This window comes from Triturus cristatus, chromosome 9, assembly GCF_964204655.1.
Source record: "Triturus cristatus chromosome 9, aTriCri1.1, whole genome shotgun sequence".
NCBI classification, from domain to species: Eukaryota; Metazoa; Chordata; class Amphibia; order Caudata; family Salamandridae; genus Triturus; species Triturus cristatus.
This window is the reverse complement of record NC_140592.1, coordinates 1286573159-1286596854: the sequence shown is the minus strand read 5'-3', so window position 1 is coordinate 1286596854 and position 23696 is coordinate 1286573159. Positions and strand designations below refer to the sequence as shown.

General features: G+C 43.3%; 1 protein-coding gene across 1 annotated transcript in view; it reads left to right on the top strand.

Annotated features, from left to right (window-relative positions):
• Positions 1-23696, top strand: part of EMC7 (ER membrane protein complex subunit 7) — a 71668-nt gene that overhangs the window by 35661 nt on the left and 12311 nt on the right. The window contains exon 4 of the mRNA XM_085627469.1: positions 22904-22984. Within this exon, the coding sequence (XP_085483595.1) occupies positions 22904-22984 (81 nt within the window). The remainder of the gene's footprint in view (positions 1-22903; positions 22985-23696) is intronic.

Below are 23696 nucleotides of genomic sequence, written 5' to 3'. Positions count from 1 at the left end.
GTTATCAAAGAGGCGGCTATAGGGGCAATAACAATAAAGGCAGAGGCAAAACAAATGCCGCCCGCTCTGCCACACCGCCTACCCAATGACTTCCCCCTGCTCCCTGCAGACCATCCCACTGCGGTCGGGGGCAGGCTACAAAATTTCCTTCACGTCTGGGAGACCATCACCTCAGACAGATGGGTGACCCAAATTATTCGTTCAGGGTACTGCCTAGAATTGACATCTACCCCCCCCAAACATTCCACCCAGGCAACGCCCAATGTCACAAGAACATTCCACGTTACTAAAACAGGAGGTAATCTCCCTCCTACAAAACATGCGATAGAACAAGTCCTCGCCAATCAGCAAAATTTAGGGGTCTACTCCCTATATTTTCTGATACCAAAAAGAGATGAGACTCTACGACCTATTTTAGATCTCCGGCCTCTAAACACATACATACATTCGGACCATTTTCACATGGTAACACTTCAGCACACTGGACTTGAAAGACGCATACTTTCACATTCCGGTACACCATGCTCACAGATAGTACCTCAGATTTGTAGTGGACGGGCAACACTACCAGTTCAAGGTGCTCCCATTCGGGGTCACAACAGCACCAAGGGTATTCACCAAGTGCCTAGCGGTAGTGGCGGCACACCTCAGAAGACAGCACATTCACGTCTTCCCATATTTGGACGACTGGCTAATAAAAGCCACGTCCTACAACCAATGTTTACATCACACCGCCACTACAATCCAACTACTTCACCAGCTAGGTTTCACGGTGAACCACCAAAAGTCCTAGCTAATACCATCCCACACAAAGCAATTCCTCGGTGCCACCATAGACACCTCAAAAGCCATAGCCTACCCCAATCCTGCCAGGATTGCAAGCATTCAGGCTTTGCGTCAAAGATTCGTAGCTCAACACTCTCTCCCAGCAAGAGTGTTTATGCAACTAATAGGGATGATGGCCTCTTGCATTTTCATAGTGCCTCATGCAAGACTCCAGATGCGTCCACTCCAAGAGTGCTTAGCGCGCCAATGGAACCAGGCCCAGAGGCAACTGACAGATCTGGTGTTGGTAGACGGTCGCACCCATCGCTCTCTGCAGTGGTGGAACACCACAAATCTTTCCAGCGGTCGACCGTTCCTGGACCCGGTTCCACAAATAATCCTAACAGACGCATCGCTCTCCGGCTGGGGAGCTCATCTATTACACCTCACAGTGCAGGGCACATGGACGCCGCAACAAAAGTTACTCCACATCAACCATCTGGAGTTACTGGCAATCTTTCTAGCCCTAAAATCCTTTCAGACACAGATTTTAGGGAAGGCAGTCCTTATTCGCACAGACAACATGACGGCCATGTACTACATTCAAAAACAAGGCGGCACACACTCTCCACAGCTCTCTCAACTAGCACAGAGCATATGGAGATGGGCAATTCCACACAAAATCTTTCTCCTAGCCCAACATGTCCCAGGAGTCCAAAACACCATGGCAGATCTGCTCAGCAGACAGACGCAGCAGATCCACGAGTGGGAACTTCACCCGCAGGTTCTTCACCCGTTCTTTCAGATGTGGGGGCATCCACAGATAGACCTCTTCGCCACCCACGAAAACAAAAAATGCCCAAGCTTCACCGCCAGATACCCACACCCATTGTCCAAAGGCAATGCGATCTAGATGAACTGGTCAGGCAAATTTGCGTAAGCCTTTCCACCTCTCCCACTAATTCCATTAGTGGTGCGAAAGCTACAACAGCACTCCCTCACACTGATTTCTAGTAGCTCCAACATGGGCCAAACAACCGTGGTACACCACGCTGCTGGAACTCTCGGTAGTGCCACACCAAAAGTTACACCTCTCACCATGCCTCCTAACCCAGAACCATGGAGAGATCAGACACCCGGACCCAGCTCAGCTCAACCTTGCGATCTGGCTCCTGAGATCCTAGAATTCGGATACCTTAACCTTCCCCCTGACTGTATGAACGTCATCAGAGAAGCTAGACGCCCTACCACTAGAGCCTGCTACGCTGCAAAGTGGAAAAGATTTGTTGTTTATTGCATAACACAATCAACCCTCTAGACGTATCTATACAGCACATCATATGCTACTTACTCCATCTACAAAGGTGTAACCTAGCATATACATCCATTCGGCTACACCTCGCAGCAATTGCCGCTTACCTACAAAACAGACAGCACCTATCGCTTTTCAGAGTGCCTGCCATTAAAGCCTTCATGGAAGGCCTCAAACGAATAATTCCCCCCAGAGTACCACCCTCACCTGTGTGGAACTTAAATATAGTTCTCACAAGGCTAATGGGACCGCCTTTCGAACCTTTGCATAAATGTGAACTGCAATTTCTCACATGGAAAACCGCTTTTCTTGTAGCCATCACTTCCCTTAGAAGGGTCAGTGAGATACAAGCACTTACCATACAAGAACCTTTTCTCCAAATGCACTAGAACAAAGTTGTCCTCCGTACCAACCCAAAATTCCTACCCAAAGTCATTTCCCCCTTTCATCTAAACCAGTCGGTAGAATTACCGTTTTTTTTTCTCGCAACCTCAAACTGTTGCAGAAAGGGCTCTACACACGCTAGATGTTAAAAGGGCCTTACTTTACTATATCCAGAGAACACAACCTTTCAGAAAGACCAAACAACTGTTTGTCTCTTTCTCTCCACCACATAAAGGCAACCCCATCTCTAAATTGGGGATAGCTAGGTGGATTGTAAAATGCATACAGATTTGCTACCACAAGGCAAAACGCACGCTATCTGTTCCCCCTAAAGCCCACTCTATACGAAAGATAGGGGCTTCTATGGTTTTCTAGGGAACATCCCATTGGATGCTATCTGCAAAGCAGCTACATGGTCAACACCGCACACTTTCACTAAACATTACTGTGTAGGTGTGCAAACCTAGCAACAAGCTAGTGTGGGCCAGGCTGTACTAAAAACAGTATTTCAAACCACTGCAACAGATACCGGTGATCGCCGCTAAGGTTGGGAACTGCTATATAGTCTATGCAAAAGTGTGTAATCTGCAGCTCATATGCCTCGAACGGAATATGCTACTTACCAGTGTGCATCTGTTCTTGGCATGTACAGCTGCAGATCTACACACGCCCACCCGCCTCCCCGGCTACCTGTGTCTGTTCCAGTCTATCTTATTTAGATACAACACACATGGGTTTCTTCACTATTATTACTACGCTCCATCTTTCCCTGTTGGCGAAAAACAATCTGAGGATGGAGCCGAAGCCCATGCGCAATAGGAACCAAGGGAGGAGTCACCGACCTCGTGAGTTCCAAAGACTTTCCAAGAGGAAAAACAAACTGCAAACATCCGGGCCCAACACCAGATGGCGATCTATGCAAAAGTGTGTAGATCTGCAGCTCTACATGCCAATAACAGATGCATACTGGTAAGTAGCATATTCCTTATTACCACCTCATAAACCCTTTCAAGAATTTAAGTGTTACATTAATGAAAGCACAGAATAGGTTATGAATGCATTTATCCTATCTTGATGATGGAAGAGCATTGTTTGACATTGAACTGCTAATAATGCTATGGTATAGGATGGCTCCAGTGAAGAAAAATGATTTGAATATGTGGAGTATTACGTAATGTTCCCTACATGGTTCATTACAAAGATCAATATAAATGTGTGTGTATATATATATATATATATATATATATATCACTGAAAAAACCATAGGTTTCAGGGGTGTTATAGTTAGCTGGACTTTCACTTGTACAAAACCATTGAAATTCCCCCGTTATAGTTAGTTCAGCTAACTATAACTCGCGCGCCCGCAATGCACTGCTGATGACGTCACATATTACATCACTCATGACATGGTCAGTGACATCACTGATGACATCACTGATGACATCTCAAATGACATCACTGATGACATCACTGATGACATCATCCAGTGAATGTGTGTTTTTCTGAAAATTAAATATGTTTTATACATGTATATCTCAAGGTCGATGGAAGAATAAATGGGTATATAAGTGTCTAAATGGATGATTTGTTTTTGAAAAATTGATTGTGTAACTGACTGATTAAGTGTATCATAGTGAATACATGGCTTAGTGAGTAATGTTTAAATATGTAAATATCTGTATCAGTCTCTCACTTTGTGTATAAGTGGCTGCATGGGTTGGTGAGTAGCTACATGGGTGTCTATATAGGTTATTAGTTGGTTTTTTGAGTATCAGTCTGAGTGTCTGCATGGTTCGGTGGGGGGTATTACGTAGTGCATAGGTGCATGAATGAGTGACTCACTGTTAGTATGTGTTGAACACAGCATGTGTGCAGGACTGTATGGGTGGATGAGTGTGTGTATGGGTGTGTTAGTGAGTGAATGACTGTCTCAATAGTGTCTTTATGAGTAACTACATATGTTTTAAACTAGTATATGTGACTATTGGTGTATATATGTGAGTATATGTGAGAGTGAGAGATTGAAAGAGTTCCTGTATGAATAAGTATGTGTTTCTATAAGTGATTGTTTAAAAGACTAAGTATGTGTAAGTTTCCGTAGAAGTAAGTATGGTGGTGTGTGTATAACTGTATATGCAAGTAAATGTATGTTTGATTCTTTATTAGCATGAGTGACTATGTGTGTGAGTAACTCTATGGATGAGTGGCATTGTGTAACAGGATGTATAGGTGTATGAGTACATATGATGAGTGAGTACATGTATGAGTGACTGTATAGGACTGTTGGTGAATGAGTGGATGTGTATGTGGATCTTAGAATTACTGAAGAGGTTGTTGTAACTGGTATTGGTATGTCCATTGTTTTGAAAATTTTAGTCTCTATTTTTGAATGTGTGTATCAAAGGTTATATTAGGGTGAGAGGAGGTCTGCCACTCTATCACAAGGATGATGTCATCAGTGATGTCATCAGTGATGTCATTTGAGATGTCATCAGTGATGTCATGAGTGATGTCACTGACCATGTCATGAGTGATGTAATATGTGACGTCATCAGCAGTGCATTGCGGGCGCGCGAGTTATAGTTAGCTGAACTAACTATAACGGGGGAATTTCAATGGTTTTGTACAAGTGAAAGTCCAGCTAACTATAACACCCCTGAAACCTATGGTTTTTTCAGTGAATTTCTGAGGTTTTTTAAATGCTAATTCCTAACTATAACGTGCCTGAAACCTATGGTTTTTTCTGTGAATTTCAAAGGTTTTTTAAATGCTAATTTCTAACTATGCCTACAGAGATAGGACATGTGAAGAAAGAAGAAAAAATGCACAGAAAGAAACAAAAGAAGTGCAGAAAGAAGCAACAGAAGTCCTCAAAGACGAAGAAAAGTGCAGGAAGAAGGATAACGTGCAGAAAGAACAAAAAGAAGAGCAGAAAGAAGCCTTGTTGCAAAATCATCCTATACCCTCAACTTTTTCAGACGGATACTGGTGGAAACTGAGTCTGACTAACCAGTCCTAGAGCCAGTGCTATGTTAAAAGACACTTAGAATACAGTGAAAACATCTACATACACTAGGGAACATTATGCGTTGGGGTCCCCCTGTGATTAGCATGACCTCCTCTGTAAGCCCCTAGTGTATAATAGGGCATGGGGATTAAAACTACCTCTTAAAACAGGCCACAGGGCGTTTTTGCACACGTTAACTCAGGCCCCGTCCCCTCCCTTCACCACTGTGTAAACACGCCCTGTGTCCGTTTTTAGTTGGGAGATTAAGTTCATTTGAATCCTGAGGGTCCCTAGGGTCCAACTAGCCCACTAGGTACCTCCAGTAAGTGCCACAGAGCTGCGTTGCAGAGAGGTGTAAAAAGTGGCACGGCCTGGACCACCTCTCTGCAATGCAGCTCAGTGGCGCTTACTGGAAGCACTTGGTGGGCTAGTTAGCCCCCAGGGGCCCTCAGTATTGAAGGGAAATTATATCCCCAATTTAAAACGTGCCATAGTGCGTGTTTGCACACGTCACCTCAGGCCCCGTCCCCTCCCTTCACCACTGTGTAAACGCGCCCTGTGGCTGTTCTAAGTTGAGAGATTAAGTCCCCCTGAATCCTAAGGGTCCCTAGGGTCAAACTAGACCACTAGGTACCTCCAGTAAGCGCCACAGAGCTGCGTTGCAGAGAGGTGTAAAAAGGGGCTTGGCCTCAGAACACCTGGCTGCAGCGCAGCTCCCTGGCGCATACTGGAGATGCCTGTTGGGGGCGCGTTTGCAGAGTGCTGCACGGAGGGGGCATGGCCTCCGGCACGATGCCAGTCTTTTATTTATTTTAGTTTTTTAAGAAGGGGGGCTGTTTGGTTCCCCTTCTTATTCTAATTTATTGGCCCTGATGACCCCATCCCCCAGGGCCAGTCTCCTAATTATATTTTTTTGACCCCAAACCCCAGGGCCGGCCACTGTTTTTTATTATTTTTAAAAAATATATATTTATAGACACACCTAGGACATGCTGGACAAACCGTACGTACCTATCACCATGACGATTTGCGTGATATTCATTAAAAGGTGACTATGCATGCAATGAATCCACGTGGAATGTATTTACACCACTAGTGAAGCTCTGACATGTCTGATGCCCTACCGTGCCTAATCCTGGTAGACACCCTTGTCGTTTATTTATACAAACATGGGTAGCTATTGACGGGCACATTTAATACACATGCACACCAAGCCATTCAAAGGGGATTCGACAAAAATTCGACCAAAACTATGCAAGAAACCCCCCTCACGGTTAATAAAACACACATCCACTGCCGGATGTGTAATACTTTTTATTTTACTCTCTGGAAAGGGGACGAACATCACTTGAGAGTCACAGCGTGCTCCTGACAGAGCCCAATGCTGTGTTACACCCACCATTGCCTGCCGAGTGCCACACACCTCTGTGTTGTATTCCACTAGCTAGTGCATATGCTATGACACTCTCTAGCCCATGTGCACTGTAACACCACCCCGTGAATATGTCATGCCACACTTGTCTTCGCACGGGTTATATTGCCCCATCTAACGTGCCTTTCTCGATGCCTATGTTATAACGCACAGTGCTATGCCATACATATTACAATCTGGGATCCATATCTTTGTCACAGTGCATATGCAACGTTACACTCCCCAGCACATATTTTATATTACAACTTTAGAGACTAGTTAGGTTACACAACACTGCCCTGTGCATATTACACTCCAAGGCGCATATCGCATAGCACGCGCTAGTGCCTGTGCTATCTCGCGCTCTCCCATGAATCTGTCATTGCGCACAATGTATTGCATATTATATTTCACGCCCGGTTCATCTTATATCACACTTTTTGGTGCATAGTTTATACCATACACTATATCTAGTTTTCATTTTCAATCGTGCTCTCAGGACTATGTTCTATATAACACTGTGTTCACCTACCCTTTTCACGGGCATTACATTTTGCGATAGGGGGTGGAGGGTCAGGGGGTGTTTCTGCCAAGTGAGCCCGGAGTCACAGTCACAAACGTCCTCTTCTTCCTGAATAAAAGTGAGATTATGCTGCATACTTGTTCATATTTTAAGTAGTTCGCACAGACACAATGTTTTAAAAACAATAAAGTTCCTAATACCCGCCTTCTCTGAACAGTTAGCTTGCTGCCCCATCCCCTTCCTCCCTATCCTCTGTTGTGTGAATCCATGGACTAGCCTCCTCCCTCCTGCCATGCATGGTCTGATGTGCTGCCACTGCCCTCAATTTAGTATGATGTACCAGTCCACTCCTCCTGCCCTCCATTGCCCAATTCTATGCCCCATCATTGACCTCCTGCTTAAACTCTGTGCTTAGCTTGCTGCCCCTATTCTCCTTCCCCCTGCCCTCCGATGTCTTTGTGCATGCCCCTGCTCCATCCTTTTTGCCCACCATGTCCCATGGACCTGCCACTCCTATCTACTCTGAGTGTTCTGTTGAGCTGCCACTCCCCTCCCACCTGCCTAGCATTGTCAGATGACTGTAACCTGTCCCTGCCACCTCCACCCTGCCTGTCCACATGCCATGCCCCTATCCTCTTCCACCTGTCCTACATGGTCCATTGTACTGCCACACCCTTCTGCCCTCCCTGGTCTGTTGTGCTGCAACTGCTCCTCCTGCCTGCCCCGTGTGGTCTGTTGTGAGGTCCCTTCCCCTGAACTTTCTTGTCTGTGCACAGGTCCTGACCCTTCCTTCTATCCTCCATCGTCCTTTGTGCATGCCCCTCCACCCTCCTTCTTGCCCATCATAGCCATTGTGCTGCCACTAACCCTCCCACTTGCCATGCATGGTCTTCTGTGCTGCCATGGCCCCTCCCACCTTCCCTGTGTGGTCAGTTAGCTGCCCCTGACCCCCTCCCACCTTCCCTCCATGGTCTGTGTGTATTCCATCACAGTCTCACTGTTGCTCTTCATGGTGTGTCTTGCTTCTAGTGCCCATCCTGCCTGACCTACATGGCTATCTTGCTGCTCCTGCCCTGCCCCCTTGCCCCCAGCCCTACTCCCTCCCTCCTGGCTTGTCTGTTCCATTGTAATGCCCCTGATCCGTCCCTCCTGCCCTTTATGGTCTGTTATACTGCAGCTTTCTCTCCTGTCTGTCCATTATGGTCAGCTAGCTACCATTGCCTCTTGCCCCTCTGTTCTCTGTTGTCCATGTGCATGGTCCTGTCCCCTCCCTCTTGCTTTCTATGGATTGTTGTGCTGCACTCCCGTCCTGCATGCCCTGTGTGGTGTATTGTGCTGCTGCAAACCCTGATGCCTGCCCTGCAGGGTCAGTTTGGTGCACCTCTCCATGTCCCTCCTGTCCTCTGTTATCCAAGTCCATGTCCCTATCCCATTTCCTTCCATGATCCAATGTACCATACTTGCGAACATTTTGAACTTGGTAAGAGGGAGATTTTGAAAAAAAACTGGGGTATTGATTTTCCCCTTTGAGTTACATTGAAAAAGAGGATATTGTAGACAGGAGACAGATCAAATAAAGCCCATTTGAGCTTAAAAACATTGGACGTTTCCTGGCTGAATCGGGTCTGTTGGCATGTATGGTTGTACTACCATTGCCTCTTCCTTCTGCCCACAATGGTCTATTACATTGCCACAGCCTTGAAGGAGGGTAGATTTTGTATCACAGGGGGCCCCTGGCCCGTTCTGTCCACACCTGAAGTATGAGACCCTTGTCCTTGCCCTGCCAGCTGCATTTGTAGGCCGTATTAAATTGACCAGCGGGTCCTGTGTTGCTATATAATTATCCTGAGACATCCTTACCACTCAGCCAGCATAAAACCCCTGTGTAGGCCCTTCTGTTCAATATGTAGGCCTCTTTGTTAAATTGACCATAGCTCTGCAATTTTAGTGTATAGCAGTCTGAAGGCAGGTCTGCGAGGCCTTCTGATCCAAACTAGTAGCCCCCACCCTACCCGAGTGCTCCGTGCTCGGTATCAAAGTTCAACATCCCCCTGAAGCTGTCGACATACAGTAGGCTGCATCCTGGACTGGTACTTGCTTCCTGGGCAGGTTTCCCGCTTTTAAGGAAGTGGCAACCGCAGAGCGTCAAGTTAGGAGAACTGAGGAGATTTTATACATGAATATATTGAATTCCCGTACAATACCCATTATTTTCTGCTTGCTCTATGGAACTTACGATAAGCGATTGGCCTGAGAGACTGACCTTTTCACCCAGTCCATTGTCAGCATTAAGTGGGTAAATGACGAAATGTCTGGTAAAATCTGCAGACGAAGCTTTTGGGTAGCATACGTAGGTAGATGTAGCGTGCAAAGGAGCCCACAAAATGATATAAAAAGGGAGCACCCACAGATATCGACGGACTACCTCGCCGTCTGTATGTAGGTTAACAGGCAGTGCAGGTTTTCCCCAAGAGCTGGGAGCTCTTGTCTTCCTTTGCTTAAAATGTCTTGCTCTGCTTTGCTTGAAGTATCTTATTCTATTTTACCTATATGAAATGACATGTTATGTTTAACCATTGTTCTCTTTACTTTTGCATTTAAAAGATTTTGTATTGTAATTGCAGGAATGCTTGCTCTAAGAGTAAACGTGAGTGTTCCTAGGTAACATTTTCCTTGGTGTAACTTGTTTCTCATGATGCATTTATAGATGTGTTTTCTCTCTCTCTCTGTCAGTACGTTAATTGAGATACAGAGAATATTATGACAGCTGTATGATTATCTGGATTCTGTATTTTGTACTTTATGTCTCTATTCTGCGGTTTCTTTGAAGTTGCATCTTCTCATTAAACTGCCATTGTATTCTGCCTCCAATTCCATGTCTCATATGTCTGTTTTCTTCATTTTTGGAGCAAGCGTTCCTAGGCACCCCGGCTCAAATTAAGGTGCCCCTTTTGTCCCTGACTCACTCTCCTGCTCAGTTCTGTGGTGGCTCCCGGGGATCTGGGGACCGCCCCTAGCTTCCTTGACCCGTAATAGATCTTCCCTACAACAGTCTCTATTGCAAGTCCTGTATTGTTGGTTTGTTGCCCCTGCCCCCCTTTCCACTGCCCTCCATAGTCTGTTGTGCTTCCACGGCCCTTCCTGCCTGCTCAGTGTGGTTAAATTGTTGCCTTTGCACCCTCCTACCTGCCTTCAATTTTCAGAGTCCGTGCCCCTGGCCTCTGCCTCTCAACAGTATCCTAATGAACAACTAGATTGCTAACATTCTATATTTATTACAAAAGTGTGGAACAGCTGACATCATCTTGATGTAATCAAAACTGTAATACCTAGAGCATTTCCTTTAGAAATTACATATATGAGAGGGTCTTATTGGCATCAAAATTATGGTTAGTGCTCTAAAAGACTAAAATAAGGACATATTTTCTGAGTTTTCAAATAGCGACAAAGCACTTTTAAATTATTTGTTATCTTTATGTTTTTTTATCCAGTTGACCACTTGATTAAATGTTGCACTTAGGGGAGAGGATGTGGTGTTACTTCCAGAACTGCAGACTTTGCAACTGGGGAACCAGGTTGAAGTTTCTGCTTCAGCTCGACATTCTGTGATTCTGGTCAAATCACTTAGTCTCTCCATGTCTACAACCAAAATGAATTTGTTCTTGTGTGATGTAACCAATGCTCATGTAAAGCACTTCAATACCTGACAAGTCTGCACTATATAACACTGCAAAAACACAAAATAATAAGTGTTTTGCACACTTCTGTCATTGGGCTATATTTGGGCTACATCTGGGTGATTTTGGGCTACATTTGGGCTCTTTTGTCTCCGGTGGCCATCTTGGGAGATTTATTTGTTATGAAGTTTCCTAATTTCCTCATGTACTGCAGTCTCCTCAGTAGGAAATGCTTTCAGTTTTTTACTTTGATTCCATCATGAAGGTATTCAGATATGTCACACATTTGCCATAAATTCTGAATGTTAGCACTCTAGTTGCTCATTAGATCACTGTAGTAAAACTACTGCACCATGGAAGTCTGCTCCTGGTATTAAAAGTGCATGTTTCAGTCTGCATGTCAGAATTTTTTAATGAAATAAAATAGGATTTGAAAAGTCACTCAAAATGTGCCCTCATTTTCTTTCTTCAGCATTAATCATAATTTCTATGGCAAAATGAACCTCCTCATTGTGTTCCTTTTTAAATTAAATGTTTTAAGTGTTACCAGTTTATTCCAATCAAGATGGCTTCAGGTGTGCCTTACTTTTGTCATAATGAAGACAGTAAGCGCTCTAGTTGTTTTTAAGAACATTCTGGGACATTCTGTCATTGGGCTATACTTGGGCTACATCTGGGTGATATTTGGGCTACATTTGGGCTCTTTTGTCTCTGGTGGCCATCTTGGGAGACTTATTTGTTATGAAGTTTCCTAATTTCCTCATTTACTGCAGTCTCCTCAGTAGGAAATACTTTCAGTTTTTTACTTTGATTCCATCAAGAAGGCATTCAGATGTGTCACACATTTGCCATAAATTCAGAATGTTAGCACTCTTTTTGCTCATTAGATCACTGTAGTAAAGCTACTGCTCACCAGGGAAAACTGCTGCTGGTATTGAAAGTGCATGTTTCAGTCTGCATGTCAGAATTTTTTAATGAAATAGAAGAGGATTTGAGAAGTCACTCAAAATGTGCCCTACTTTTTCTTTCTGCAGCACTAATCATACTTTTTATGGAAAAATGAACCCCCTCATTTTGTTCCTTTTTAAATTAAATGTTTTAAGAGTTACCACTTTAATCCAAGCAAGATGGCTTCAGGTGTGCCATACGTTTATCATAACTAGGACTGTTAGCGCTCTAGTAGTTCTTTGGAACACTCTGGGAAGCTGCAGTAGAACACAAAGGAATCAACTGACAGTCTCTGCCCTTGTTGGATGTACATGTTTTACTGAGAATGTCAGACTTCATTCTCACATGACTGAGAAAGATAATGTGAATTTACAGAAAATAAGCTCTCAGTTTAGCCTATAGATCACCTTCCAAACCTCTGTGGTAAAAGCATGAGAAAATATTTTTCTCTCAATCATGATATCCCAGCAGAAGGCTTTTTCACATGGTGAAATCACCTTAGAACATACCACAATTCCTAAAATGAGTATGGTACCATCAACAAATGATTTATAATGTAACTAAAGTCTTAAAACCTTCTATTAACTGCAATGCTTTTTAATGAGGTGCTATCATGTATATTGGTCCCAAGATGGCTGCCAACACTTCTTGGATGAAGTGCTGACAGCCAATCAGATCTCAGGATGAGATCTGTGGTTAGGCTCCGCCCACATATATATATGCTTTTAAATGCTATTTTCTCAGGAAATACTGAACAGATTTACACCAGACCTGCAAAAGGCACTTCCTTGACCTTATGGCTACCTCTCTGCCAAATTTCAAGTAATTCTGTTCAGCCGTTCGGGCTGTAGCCGTGTCTAAAGGTCCTATGGAAAAATGCATGGGGAAAACGCGTTTTGGGACCCCCCTTTTTTCTCGGCCCCTGCTTGACGAATTCCCCCGAGACTTTCAGGGTAGGAGCGGAGCGTAGCGCCCCACCTATTTTGAAAATTTCGCGAGGATTCGTCGACCGGCGCCAAAGTTATTCCAAATAGAATGTTGCGGATTTCCTATGGAAACAGGGTCCTAACTATATCTACCTACTGGCGACCGCCAGTAGGTAATATATATATATATATATATATATATATATATATATATATATATTCACTGAAAAAACCATAGGTTTCACACACGTTATAGTTAGGAATTAGCATTTAAAAAACCTTGCAAATTCAGTGAAAAAACCATAGGTTTCACACATGTTATAGTTAGCTGGACATTTCACTCGTAAAAAACCAATGAAATTCCCCCGTTATAGTTAGTGCAGGCAACTATAACTCACGCGACCGCAATCCTCTGCTGATGACATATGTGTCTTTATGAAAAAAAAATATTTGTAATATATGTATAGCTAAAATTTAATGGAAGAAGACATGGGCAAATAATTGTCTAAATACAGTATTAGCATCAGCAGAGGATTGCGGTCGCGTGAGTTATAGTTGCCTGCACTAACTATAACGGGGGAATTTCATTGGTTTTTTATCAGTAAAATGTCCAGCTAACTATAACATGTGTGAAACCTATGGTTTTTTCACTGAATTTGCAAGGTTTTTTAAATGCTAATTCCTAACTATAACGTGTGTGAAACCTATGGTTTTTTCAGTGAATTTGTACGTTTTTTTAAATGCTAAGTTACTTTACGCCATTCGTGGCGTGCGCGCCCACTTAACGCAGTTCGTTCCGTGCGCGCACGGTGCGCTTCGCGCACCATGCGCGCACAGTGAGCACGCGGTGCGCTTCGCGCACCGCGCGCCCACTTTACACAGTTAGTGCCGTGGATGGGCCATGTACGCACGATGCGCTTCGCGCACCGTGCGCACATGGAGGACATATTATGCGCTTCGTTGTGAAAGGTAAGCTTTTATATTTCTAATTAGTATTGAATGCTGTGCATAAATGGTGCCCTACGGGCAACATTTGCACACGGGGTGGGGAGAGTGTGGATAATTTTTTTTTTTATTTTTTTTATTTTTACCGTACACGTACGGTAAGCGTAATCGGCGATTTTTCGTAAAAAATTAAAATTTATTTTTTGGCCTTGGGGGTACTTTGGGGACACATACATCAAAGCTAGGTGGTTAGGAGCTGTCTAAACAGTCCCTTTACATGTTTTTGGCCTTTGTTTTTCCTCTCCTCGTCAGAGTGCGAGAGAGAAAATGGCGGCCGCCGCTTCCTGGTTTCGAACGATTCGAATGTTTACTAAGATCTAACAGCCAATCAGAATCTCGCACGGCACCGTACGCGTACGGTAAGGTTACCGTAAGCGCACGGTAAGCGCACCGTAAGCTGGCTCAGATATATATATTGATTTAAATGCTATTTTCTCAGGAACTACTGAACAGATTTACACCAGACCTACAAAAGGCACTTCCTTGACCTGAGGACTACCTCTCTGCCAAATTTCAAGTAACTCTGTTCAGCCGTTCGGGCTGTAGCTGTGTCTAAAGGTCCTATGGAAAAATGCATGGGAAAAACGCGTTTTGGGACCCCCCTTTTATCTCAGCCCCCGCTTGACGAATCCCCCCGAGACTTTCAGGGTAGGAGCGGAGCATAGCGCCCCACCTATTTTGAAAAATTCGCGAGGATTCGTCGACCGGCGCCAAAGTTATTCAAAATAGAATGTTGCGGATTTCCTATGGAAACGTGGTCCTAACTATAACTACCTACTGGCGACCCTGCACAGTATTTTGTGGGCTGCCAAAGTAAACGGATCCAGTCTTGCAGTGTACGATGTAGGAATAAATTGATCTATCCTAGCGCAAGGACTGCTACACATGTGGTCTTTAAGGCAATGGAGTCAGGCACAGTAAGAGCTGAACTGATTTAAGGTGCTTTGATCGACAGGCACCACTTTTGATACCCAATCGAAGATACGAGACAAGAGTTGCGGCATAAACCTCATCCAGAGAAGCCGGTCTCTTAGTCACCATACTTAGTATGACATACCAGAAATCAAGAAGTGTCAGTTTGGCCCCATAAACGGGTTTACATACAGACTGGCTAGGACAAACAGCTGGTTTGGGTTTGTCCAAACCTTACAGTTTTGTGGCTACAAAATTATTACAAATCTTATAAGACAGATCATCTGGCAATGAATTAAAAATTTGGAAAATAAAGTGAGCATATTCCTGGAGATCACCCCTTCCTAAAGAAGAGGTTTAAGAGACTGCTAACAGGGAGGCTAAAGTCATAGTGAAGCCTTTAAGCTGCCACGCCGGTGCAGGGCCAAGGGAGGCCATAATCGCCTCAGGGGATTTAGAGCGCAAGTTCTGAAAGAGACAAATGTTTGAGATCCTGAAGGTGATTGACGTTTATCAGCAACAACAATCTTTTGCTAATTTTCTCCAATATAAAAATCAATAAATAAGGTTCTGGAGTTCTTTCAGAGACGTTGAGTGGATGTGAAGACAGAGTAAGATTCAGAGCAGATGAGGGATTACTACAAGTTCTAGACCGAATCTTTGCTTTTTTCGTTCCTTTTGCTACAGTAGTGTTTTTGACAGCCCTGGGGAGATTGGAATATTAGATATGGATATCTGGAGCACTCTACATTTGATCCGCTCACTGACCTGTGAGCGCACTCCATTATGAACACTGATCACTGTGAAGTGTCCCTTAGTATTCAACTACTGAGGCCGGTCCCATCTCTTTATGTTCAGAGTTCTCTGCGCCAACTGCAGAGTCTCTGTACTTCTAAACTTACTGTTAAAATGCAGCTTTGTGAACACTGAAAAAGCATAAACTTACACAAGGGTGTAAGTTTACCTTTGTGAATCTGGCTCCGACTGCGGTCCGCCTTGAACCGGAGAGACCATGCCAGACGCACACAGAAGACGCCCAAACCATTTGTCTGACAAATTATTTTAGAGTTGCCATCAAATATCTGGAACTGTCAAGATCACACCACATCCAACATTAGGCAAAAGAAAGCCTATTCCACCTAAAAGGAGACAAAAGGGAAATCCTAATCATCATGGGAAGAAAAATCACGCTTCTCTGCTAGTTAAATGTCCTCTTGGTCCAGGGCACACCGGCACCACTGCTCAGGAAGCTAAAACCCAGGTTACCCTCTTAATTTCAAACAGCTGATTAGACAACATCGCTTCTCTTCTTGTTAAATGTCCTTATAGTAATGGGCACACTAGCACCACTGCTCAGGAAGTTAAAACCCTGGCACCATCTTCAACTCAAACAGCTCATTGGCCCACACCACTTCTCTAGTTAAATACCCCACTGGTCTACGGGTAGGATTTAGACTGACAGTTCATGTTGGTTAGTGACTAACGAGCTGCCTGCGACACTCCCCAAATAATGCTTCAACTGAAACTGCGGTAAGCGTGCTTATTTACTGCCAGAAACCCTACTGCTGTGGCCTGGCCTACCTTACCATTTATGGTGCACTGAAAACATCATAAGATTCTTACAATAGAGTCCCCACTGTACCCGCAGGACTGAGTGCTACGTAAGCTCCGAAACAAAGAAGACCTTTGAGAACTGCCAAGGATGACACTTGTGCCAACCTCTGGTATGCCTCGTCGGCGATGCTTGATGGACCAAATATTTATAAACTTGAAGATACCAAGGAGGTCAACGATAGAATGGATGCTTCAGAGAAGCAACTAGTGGAGCGCATGCTTGAATACTGGATCGGTGCAACCAAGAAGGCTTATTATATATAGTTCAGGCAGAAAAAGTGAGCACTGAGCGGCATTTGCTGCTGCACTCTTAGCTTCCCACTGCGGTGCACGCTTTCTTTTCCACACTAGGCTTGTGCTTTATTGGCGAGTGTGACTTGTTTGGAGGCGTGAGTGCCCGCAATCAGCATCATCAATGATATACCACATGAATACAGGAGGAGATGGCGCTAAAGGATACGAGGGAAACCGGTTAAAGCCCGGTTTCTTCCAAAATCAAACTATGGTACTGTTTCCGTATGAATGTGGAACAACAAGGGTCACTACTGCACTGATCATAACTAAGGCTCCCCGTTTTCACTGATTTTTAGAAATAAATACAGACAGAAAACCATTTATTTCCTAGTCTGCATTTATTTTTAAATGTGGATAAAAACGGAAATTGGGTGATAGAGTGATTCTAAACACACTTGCCATGACTGCCAGGCGAATAACTGCGTGGATGGATAGGAAAGGGAGTTGAAAAAGAAAGGAATCTTAGTAAAGAGGCTTAAACAGCGGTGGCTATGCACAAGGCCGATACTGAAATGTGCATATTTTCATATAAGTGCATTGACTATTCTTCTGCGGGTGTTAATTTCACTGAAACATGGCAGGCATTCAAGCATGAGCGCATATTTATTGGTTAAATAAATATGGAAATATACCAGTATCAGCTTTACTTTTTTTCACAAAACCCATAATAAGTACAGATAAATACAGATAAACGTGACAACCAATAAATATGGATAAATACAGATGGAAATTACAAAAAAAAAAATACCATATAACCGGGAGCCCTAATCATAACCCCTAAGCCTTTAGCGAGAACTTGTTAGAAAGTTCACATAAAGTTATCCGAAAAATGTAAAAGGATTGGGACTTTAAGATTTATTTGCATGCTTTTCTGACAACCATCCTTTCTTCACAGAGGCCCAAATGAAACATTTCTAAGCTCACAGCAGAGCTTCAAAGGGAGATTCTCACCGAATGACGGCTGGATCTGTAGAAAAGCTTATTCCTGGAAGTGAACCACACAGTGACTTCAACAGCCAATTTAGACATTCATGCCAGAGAAAAACTAGAGTGGTCCCATTCTAGATAATATCCAACACGTGTCCTAATAAACACAGATTCATTCCTACCAGAGAAATACCAGCGTGGTCCCATTCTAGATAACTTCGAACATGTGCACTAGTAAACGCCAATTCATTTATCACAACAGTACAACGGTCATATTCCGTTATCGCAATAGTAGAGCCAATGAAGAAACACCAATGATTCCTTTGTGGACTCCAAGTTACAATGATTTTCCACTTTGACAGTTGTGCTACAAGTAGCAAAGCCTGTGCACAGTGCTGTCCTTTCACGGCTATCATTTAACTCCTGGAACACTGGTTTGAGTTAAATATCTTTCTGTATATGTTTAACATGAAAGAGCAATCGGTGCACCACCACCTGAACAATCTTAACAAATTGCAAGGTCTGTGTCCAAAGTTGTTCTTCAAATCCTCTTTTTTATTTAATCACAGTTTGATTTGAACATATCGTGCAACATGTAGAGTAGACCAGCCAACGCGTTTCGTCCAATACCTTGGACTTCTTCAGGGCATATGCGAAGTCATCATATATATGGAGCCATTGTATCTTTGGCAAATGTAGATGATCAGTGTATAATCATAAAACTGGAAATGGGACGGATGGATCACTCTGTATATGGTATACAAAAATTGTAACAGCTATATCCTAGTATCAGATGCTGGAATTCCACAGTGTATCAGAAAATTAGTAAACCGCCTCGTTACATGCAATTAAGGTGGCCCAAAGCAGATAAAGCCATCAACTCAGCACCATGATACGTGCTGAAAACGAGTGCAAAGGGGAGTCTCCTTCCGGTATGTGAGCGAAAAAAAATATAATATAATGAATAGACATGAACACAAAGCATGGCATTCACTATATAGGAAGATCTTTTATTCTTAGTCACAGAGCAAACGCATGTTTCGTCGTTGAATGGGATAATCTTGCGACTTCGCCAGGGCTAAAAAAAAACAAACACACAGCTAATGGCCCCATATGTAATTATTACATTTCATGATATAGCTGGTAACCCCTCACTCTAGTGACATTTATGAAAGTTTAATATATAATGGGATTATACATGATCGGTGACACTTCAGTGGAGGCCAATGCAAAGTCAGCAGTATTTCTAATGCTACATATTTTCACATGGGTTATTCCACAGATCCATTACTTATATCATCATACACCATATCATTGGTGGAAAGTCCTAAGGATTAGCTACACCTGGGAACCGTGTTGTCCTCCATTATTTGTTTCTTTACCAACCCTAAGCGAACTCTACAGTAAGAGTCAGTAATAACCGCAAGAATGATTAGAGCTAGTGTGCCGAAAGAGAGCCTCAGACCAGTCAATCTCTTCCGAGTGAACTTTGATCTGGAAAAAGGACCATTGCAATTTCAGTAATCCAATACGAATGCGTATTAAGGGGCCAACCGGCCCAATATTTAATACTGAATATATACCTGGCGGCCGGTTGTAATTCCGTCCCGGTCCATCCATGGTGTTCTTCAATTCTATTTCCCTTCTGTAGGGTCAATCAAAACCACGCTCCCGGTTATAAGAGTATTTACTGCCTAATACGCAGTATTCTCCTGTTCCCCACCGTGTCCTAAAGTATGAAGAGGTGGGATCCGAAATTTAAACATTGAATCCTCATTCTGATGTAGATAAACATCTAAACGTGTAGAAGTAAACTTCTTTCTGGTATAGGGATATGGCTGAACTTCGCTGCGGAGAGTCAGAAATTGTCAGGAATCGCGTCTTACTACGACGTCATTAATTCGAGAATCATTAACACGGAATAGAGACCAAACTGCGTTGATCTGACCTACCATGAGAAGCGCTGTGTGCGCACCATCTTAGACTGGTGTGTGAATATGGAGACGGATGTCCTCCTCTAAACTGAATTTCACTGTAGTAGGTAGCACAGACACTTCTCCCACAGGCAACAACCACACCCCCGGAGCATAAATCTCAACCATTATGTGCTGTTCATACCTGTCTGGGCAACAATCCCATCGTTTACATAATTATACACATACAAATTGAAAACTCTGGCAGAATTTTCAGCAGTGTAACAGGAAGGCAATATCCATCTATACATCTGAAATATCATTACATATTCAAATAGCTTTTCCATTGGTACAACGCCATATGCTAATTCCCCATGCTCACGGAGAATTTATATTTGTAAGTCAAATGAATTAAAAATTTGGAAAATAAAGTGAGCATATTCCTGGAGATCACCCCTTCCTAAAGAAGAGGTTTAAGAGACTGCTAACAGGGAGGCTAAAGTCATAGTGAAGCCTTTAAGCTGCCACGCCGGTGCAGGGCCAAGGGAGGCCATAATCGCCTCAGGGGATTTAGAGCGCAAGTTCTGAAAGAGAAAAATGTTTGAGATCCTGAAAGTGATTGACGTTTATCAGCCACAACAATCTTTTGCTAATTTTCTCCAATATAAAAATATTTGTATGTGTATGAAGTGTCACCGATCATGTATAATCCCATTATATATTAAACTTTCATAAATGTCACTAGAGTGAGGGGTTACCAGCTATATCATGAAATGTAATAATTACATATGGGGCCACTGTAGCAAAAGGATCGAAAAAAGCAAAGATTCGGTTTAGAACTTGTAGTATTCCCTCATCTGCTCTGAATCTTACTCAGTCTTCACATCCACTCAACGTCTCTGAAAGAACTCCAGAACCTTATTTATTGATTTTTATATTGGAGAAAATTAGCAAAAGATTGTTGTGGCTGATAAACGTCAATCACTTTCAGGATCTCAAACATTTTTCTCTTTCAGAACTTGCGCTCTAAATCCCCTGAGGCGATTATGGCCTCCCTTGGCCCTGCACCGGCGTGGCAGCTTAAAGGCTTCACTATGACTTTAGCCTCCCTGTTAGCAGTCTCTTAAACCTCTTCTTTAGGAAGGGGTGATCTCCAGGAATATGCTCACTTTATTTTCCAAATTTTTAATTCATTTCCAGATGATCTGTCTTATAAGATTTTTAATAATTTTGTAGCCACACAACTAAGGTTTGGACAAAAACAAACCAGCTGTTTGTCCTAGCCAGTCTGTATGTAAACCCGTTAATGGGGCCAAACTGACACTTCTTGATTTCTGGTATGTCATACTAAGTATGGTGACTAAGAGACCGGCTTCTCTGGACGAGGTTTATGCCGCAACTCTTGTCTCATATCTTCGATTGGGTATCAAAAGTGGTGCCTGTCGATCAAAGCACCTTACATTAGTTCAGCTGTTACTGTGCCTGACTCCATTGCCCTAAAGACCACATGTGTTGCAGTCCTTGCGCTGGGATAGATTAATGTATTCCTACATTGTACACTGCAAGACTGGATCCGTTTACTTTGGCAGCCCACAAAATACTGTGCAGGGTCTTCTAAGAATGCATACTTAAACCCTCTTCTGGATGTTATTGATGAGTTAAATATGCCAAGTCAGACCCGCACAGTTGTTGCACAGGCCATGATCCATTGAGGAAGGCTCTGCAACCTGTCACACCAACGAATTGGAATGGATGAGGGAAAGCGGCCTCTCCTTTCTAAACAGAGATTATTCCCCTGTGTAAACTAAATCCATGCCAACCCCCTTCACAGCTGCCCCATGCTATGACCCAGTTCCCAGACTAAAAGAACCTAAAAATCCTCTTTGGTCCTACACTCTTGATCACTCCAGGTGAGTGAAGTGACAAGGAGCGCTCGCCCCCTTTATTCATAGGTTTACCAAAGTCACAACAGTGTTAGGATTTTAGTTCACCTCGTCCTGTCATTGGTATTGCCATGCCTCAGTTATTGCTAACATGTGGACAAAGACTCTAGAAGAAGTGTTTTTCAGCCCCTACTGGTGGTAAATCAAAGTAGCAAGAGTAGTCCAGGACAAGAAAGAGTGGCACAATGTGGGACCCTTTGAGCCTCACGTGGCCTGCCTCTAGAAGAGACGGTAACCTGTGGGATCCTTTGCGTTGGCCTCAAGCCTCCTGCTCTTGAATTCCGAATGTCTAAATTAAATCACAACTACAAGCCATATCGCAACCACAGCCTAGCTGCTGATAACGGGATCTACCCACAGCTTGAGCCGTAGGTTCTGCCTCTCCTGCCCATGTTACATGAATCCTTTCTAATATGAATATCATTTTTTTAATATGTTTTAATGTACTTATTACTATGTACTTTAATGGTCATATGACCGAATAAAGTTACATTTAAATTGAATCCTTTCTTTTGCCTGAACGGATTGTTGATGGTTGTGTTGGATTCAAGATTGCAGTTGAATCCATTCTTCTGCTTGTCCTGACCTTATTAAATGGCTGTCTTGTATTTGAATCCTTTGTTTTGCCTGTCATGCGCATATTACATGTTTGTGTTGTATCCTTGATTTGCAGCTGAATCCTTTGTTCTGCTTGTCCTGCCCTTATGACATGGCTGTGTTGTATCCCAGCTAAATCCTATGTTTTGTCTGTCCTGCACATATCACATGGCTGTGTTGTATCCCATCTGAATCCTTTGTTTTGCCTGTCATGCGCATATTACATGGTTGTGTTGTATCCTTGATTTGCAGCTGAATCCTTTGTTCTGCTTGTCCTGCACATATTACATGGCTGTGTTGTATCTCAGCTGAATCCTATGTTTTGTGTGTCCTGCACATATTACATAGCTGTGTTGTATCCCAACTGAATCTTTTGTTCTACCTGTCCTCCGCATATTGTATGGCGGTGTGGTATCATAATCCTTTGTTCTGCCTGCCCTTTCCATATTACATGGTGGTGTTGTATCCCAGACTCCCAACTGAACCCTTTGTTTTACCTGTCCTCTCCCTGTCACGTGGTGCTGTTGTATCCCGGCTCGCAGCCGATTGCTTTGTCTGCCCTGCGCATGCTGCTGTTTCCAGCGTGCTCCCTGCTGCCTGAGCAGCCTCCAGAAGCCTCTCCCTGTCTCTCCTCTTTGGGGCTGTAGTTGTGGTTCTCTTTATCCTGGATGTTGTATGATCTCCGTAGAATGAAAGGTGTGGCGCCTGTGCGACGCCTGGAATCACTCTTCTTCTCTCCCGGCAGGTTATGATGATGGTGCTTCCGCTGCTCATCTTCGTGCTGCTGCCTAAAGTGGTGAACACCAGTGACCCTGAGATGAGACGGGTGAGTCCTCAATGTCTTAGTGAACAGTATTGTAGAAGCTCCTTCTACGCCCAAAGGGTCTGCTATGAACGCACGATTCTTCTTGGCTAAAGACCCTTTCAAAGGCACTACAGTACAATATCTTCATTTGCTGGTTTTGAGTAATTCCAGACTTTCACTGAGGTATCCAGCCATGCGTTGGTAGTAACAGATTCACTTGTGTCTTGCTTAGTAAACAGTGCTTCTGTTTATTTCAGGTTTAAATAACTGATTGTGAGTATTAATCTGAAATCTCATTACTTCAGGTCTGCATTTGTGAAGCCATTACACAGATTGTCTGCTTGAAGTGTCAGGCTGTTTTTTTTTTTTTGTTTGTACAACTTGCGGCAGGTCCCTTCTTCTTTGAGACCATTTAAAGATCTCTTTGATCAATAGTTTGTACGTTTTACTAAATTGTTTTTAGTTTAATTATGCTATCATGAACTTGACATTCTCCTATCAGTACCCGGCTTCCTAGAAGCACCTGGCCTGCTCTCATGCACTCATTGTGCTCAAATTCAAGTTTATTACTAAAGTGCATAGTAAATTAAAACCATTACACTTGCAAAGAAAATAGAGAGTATTTTAAAATAGCAGGTTTATTACACATGTTTGCATTACTAAAAAGACATAAAATAAGCAATACTTTCTAATTCCTCAGATCTGCATTATATAAATTCTATGCGTCAATGTC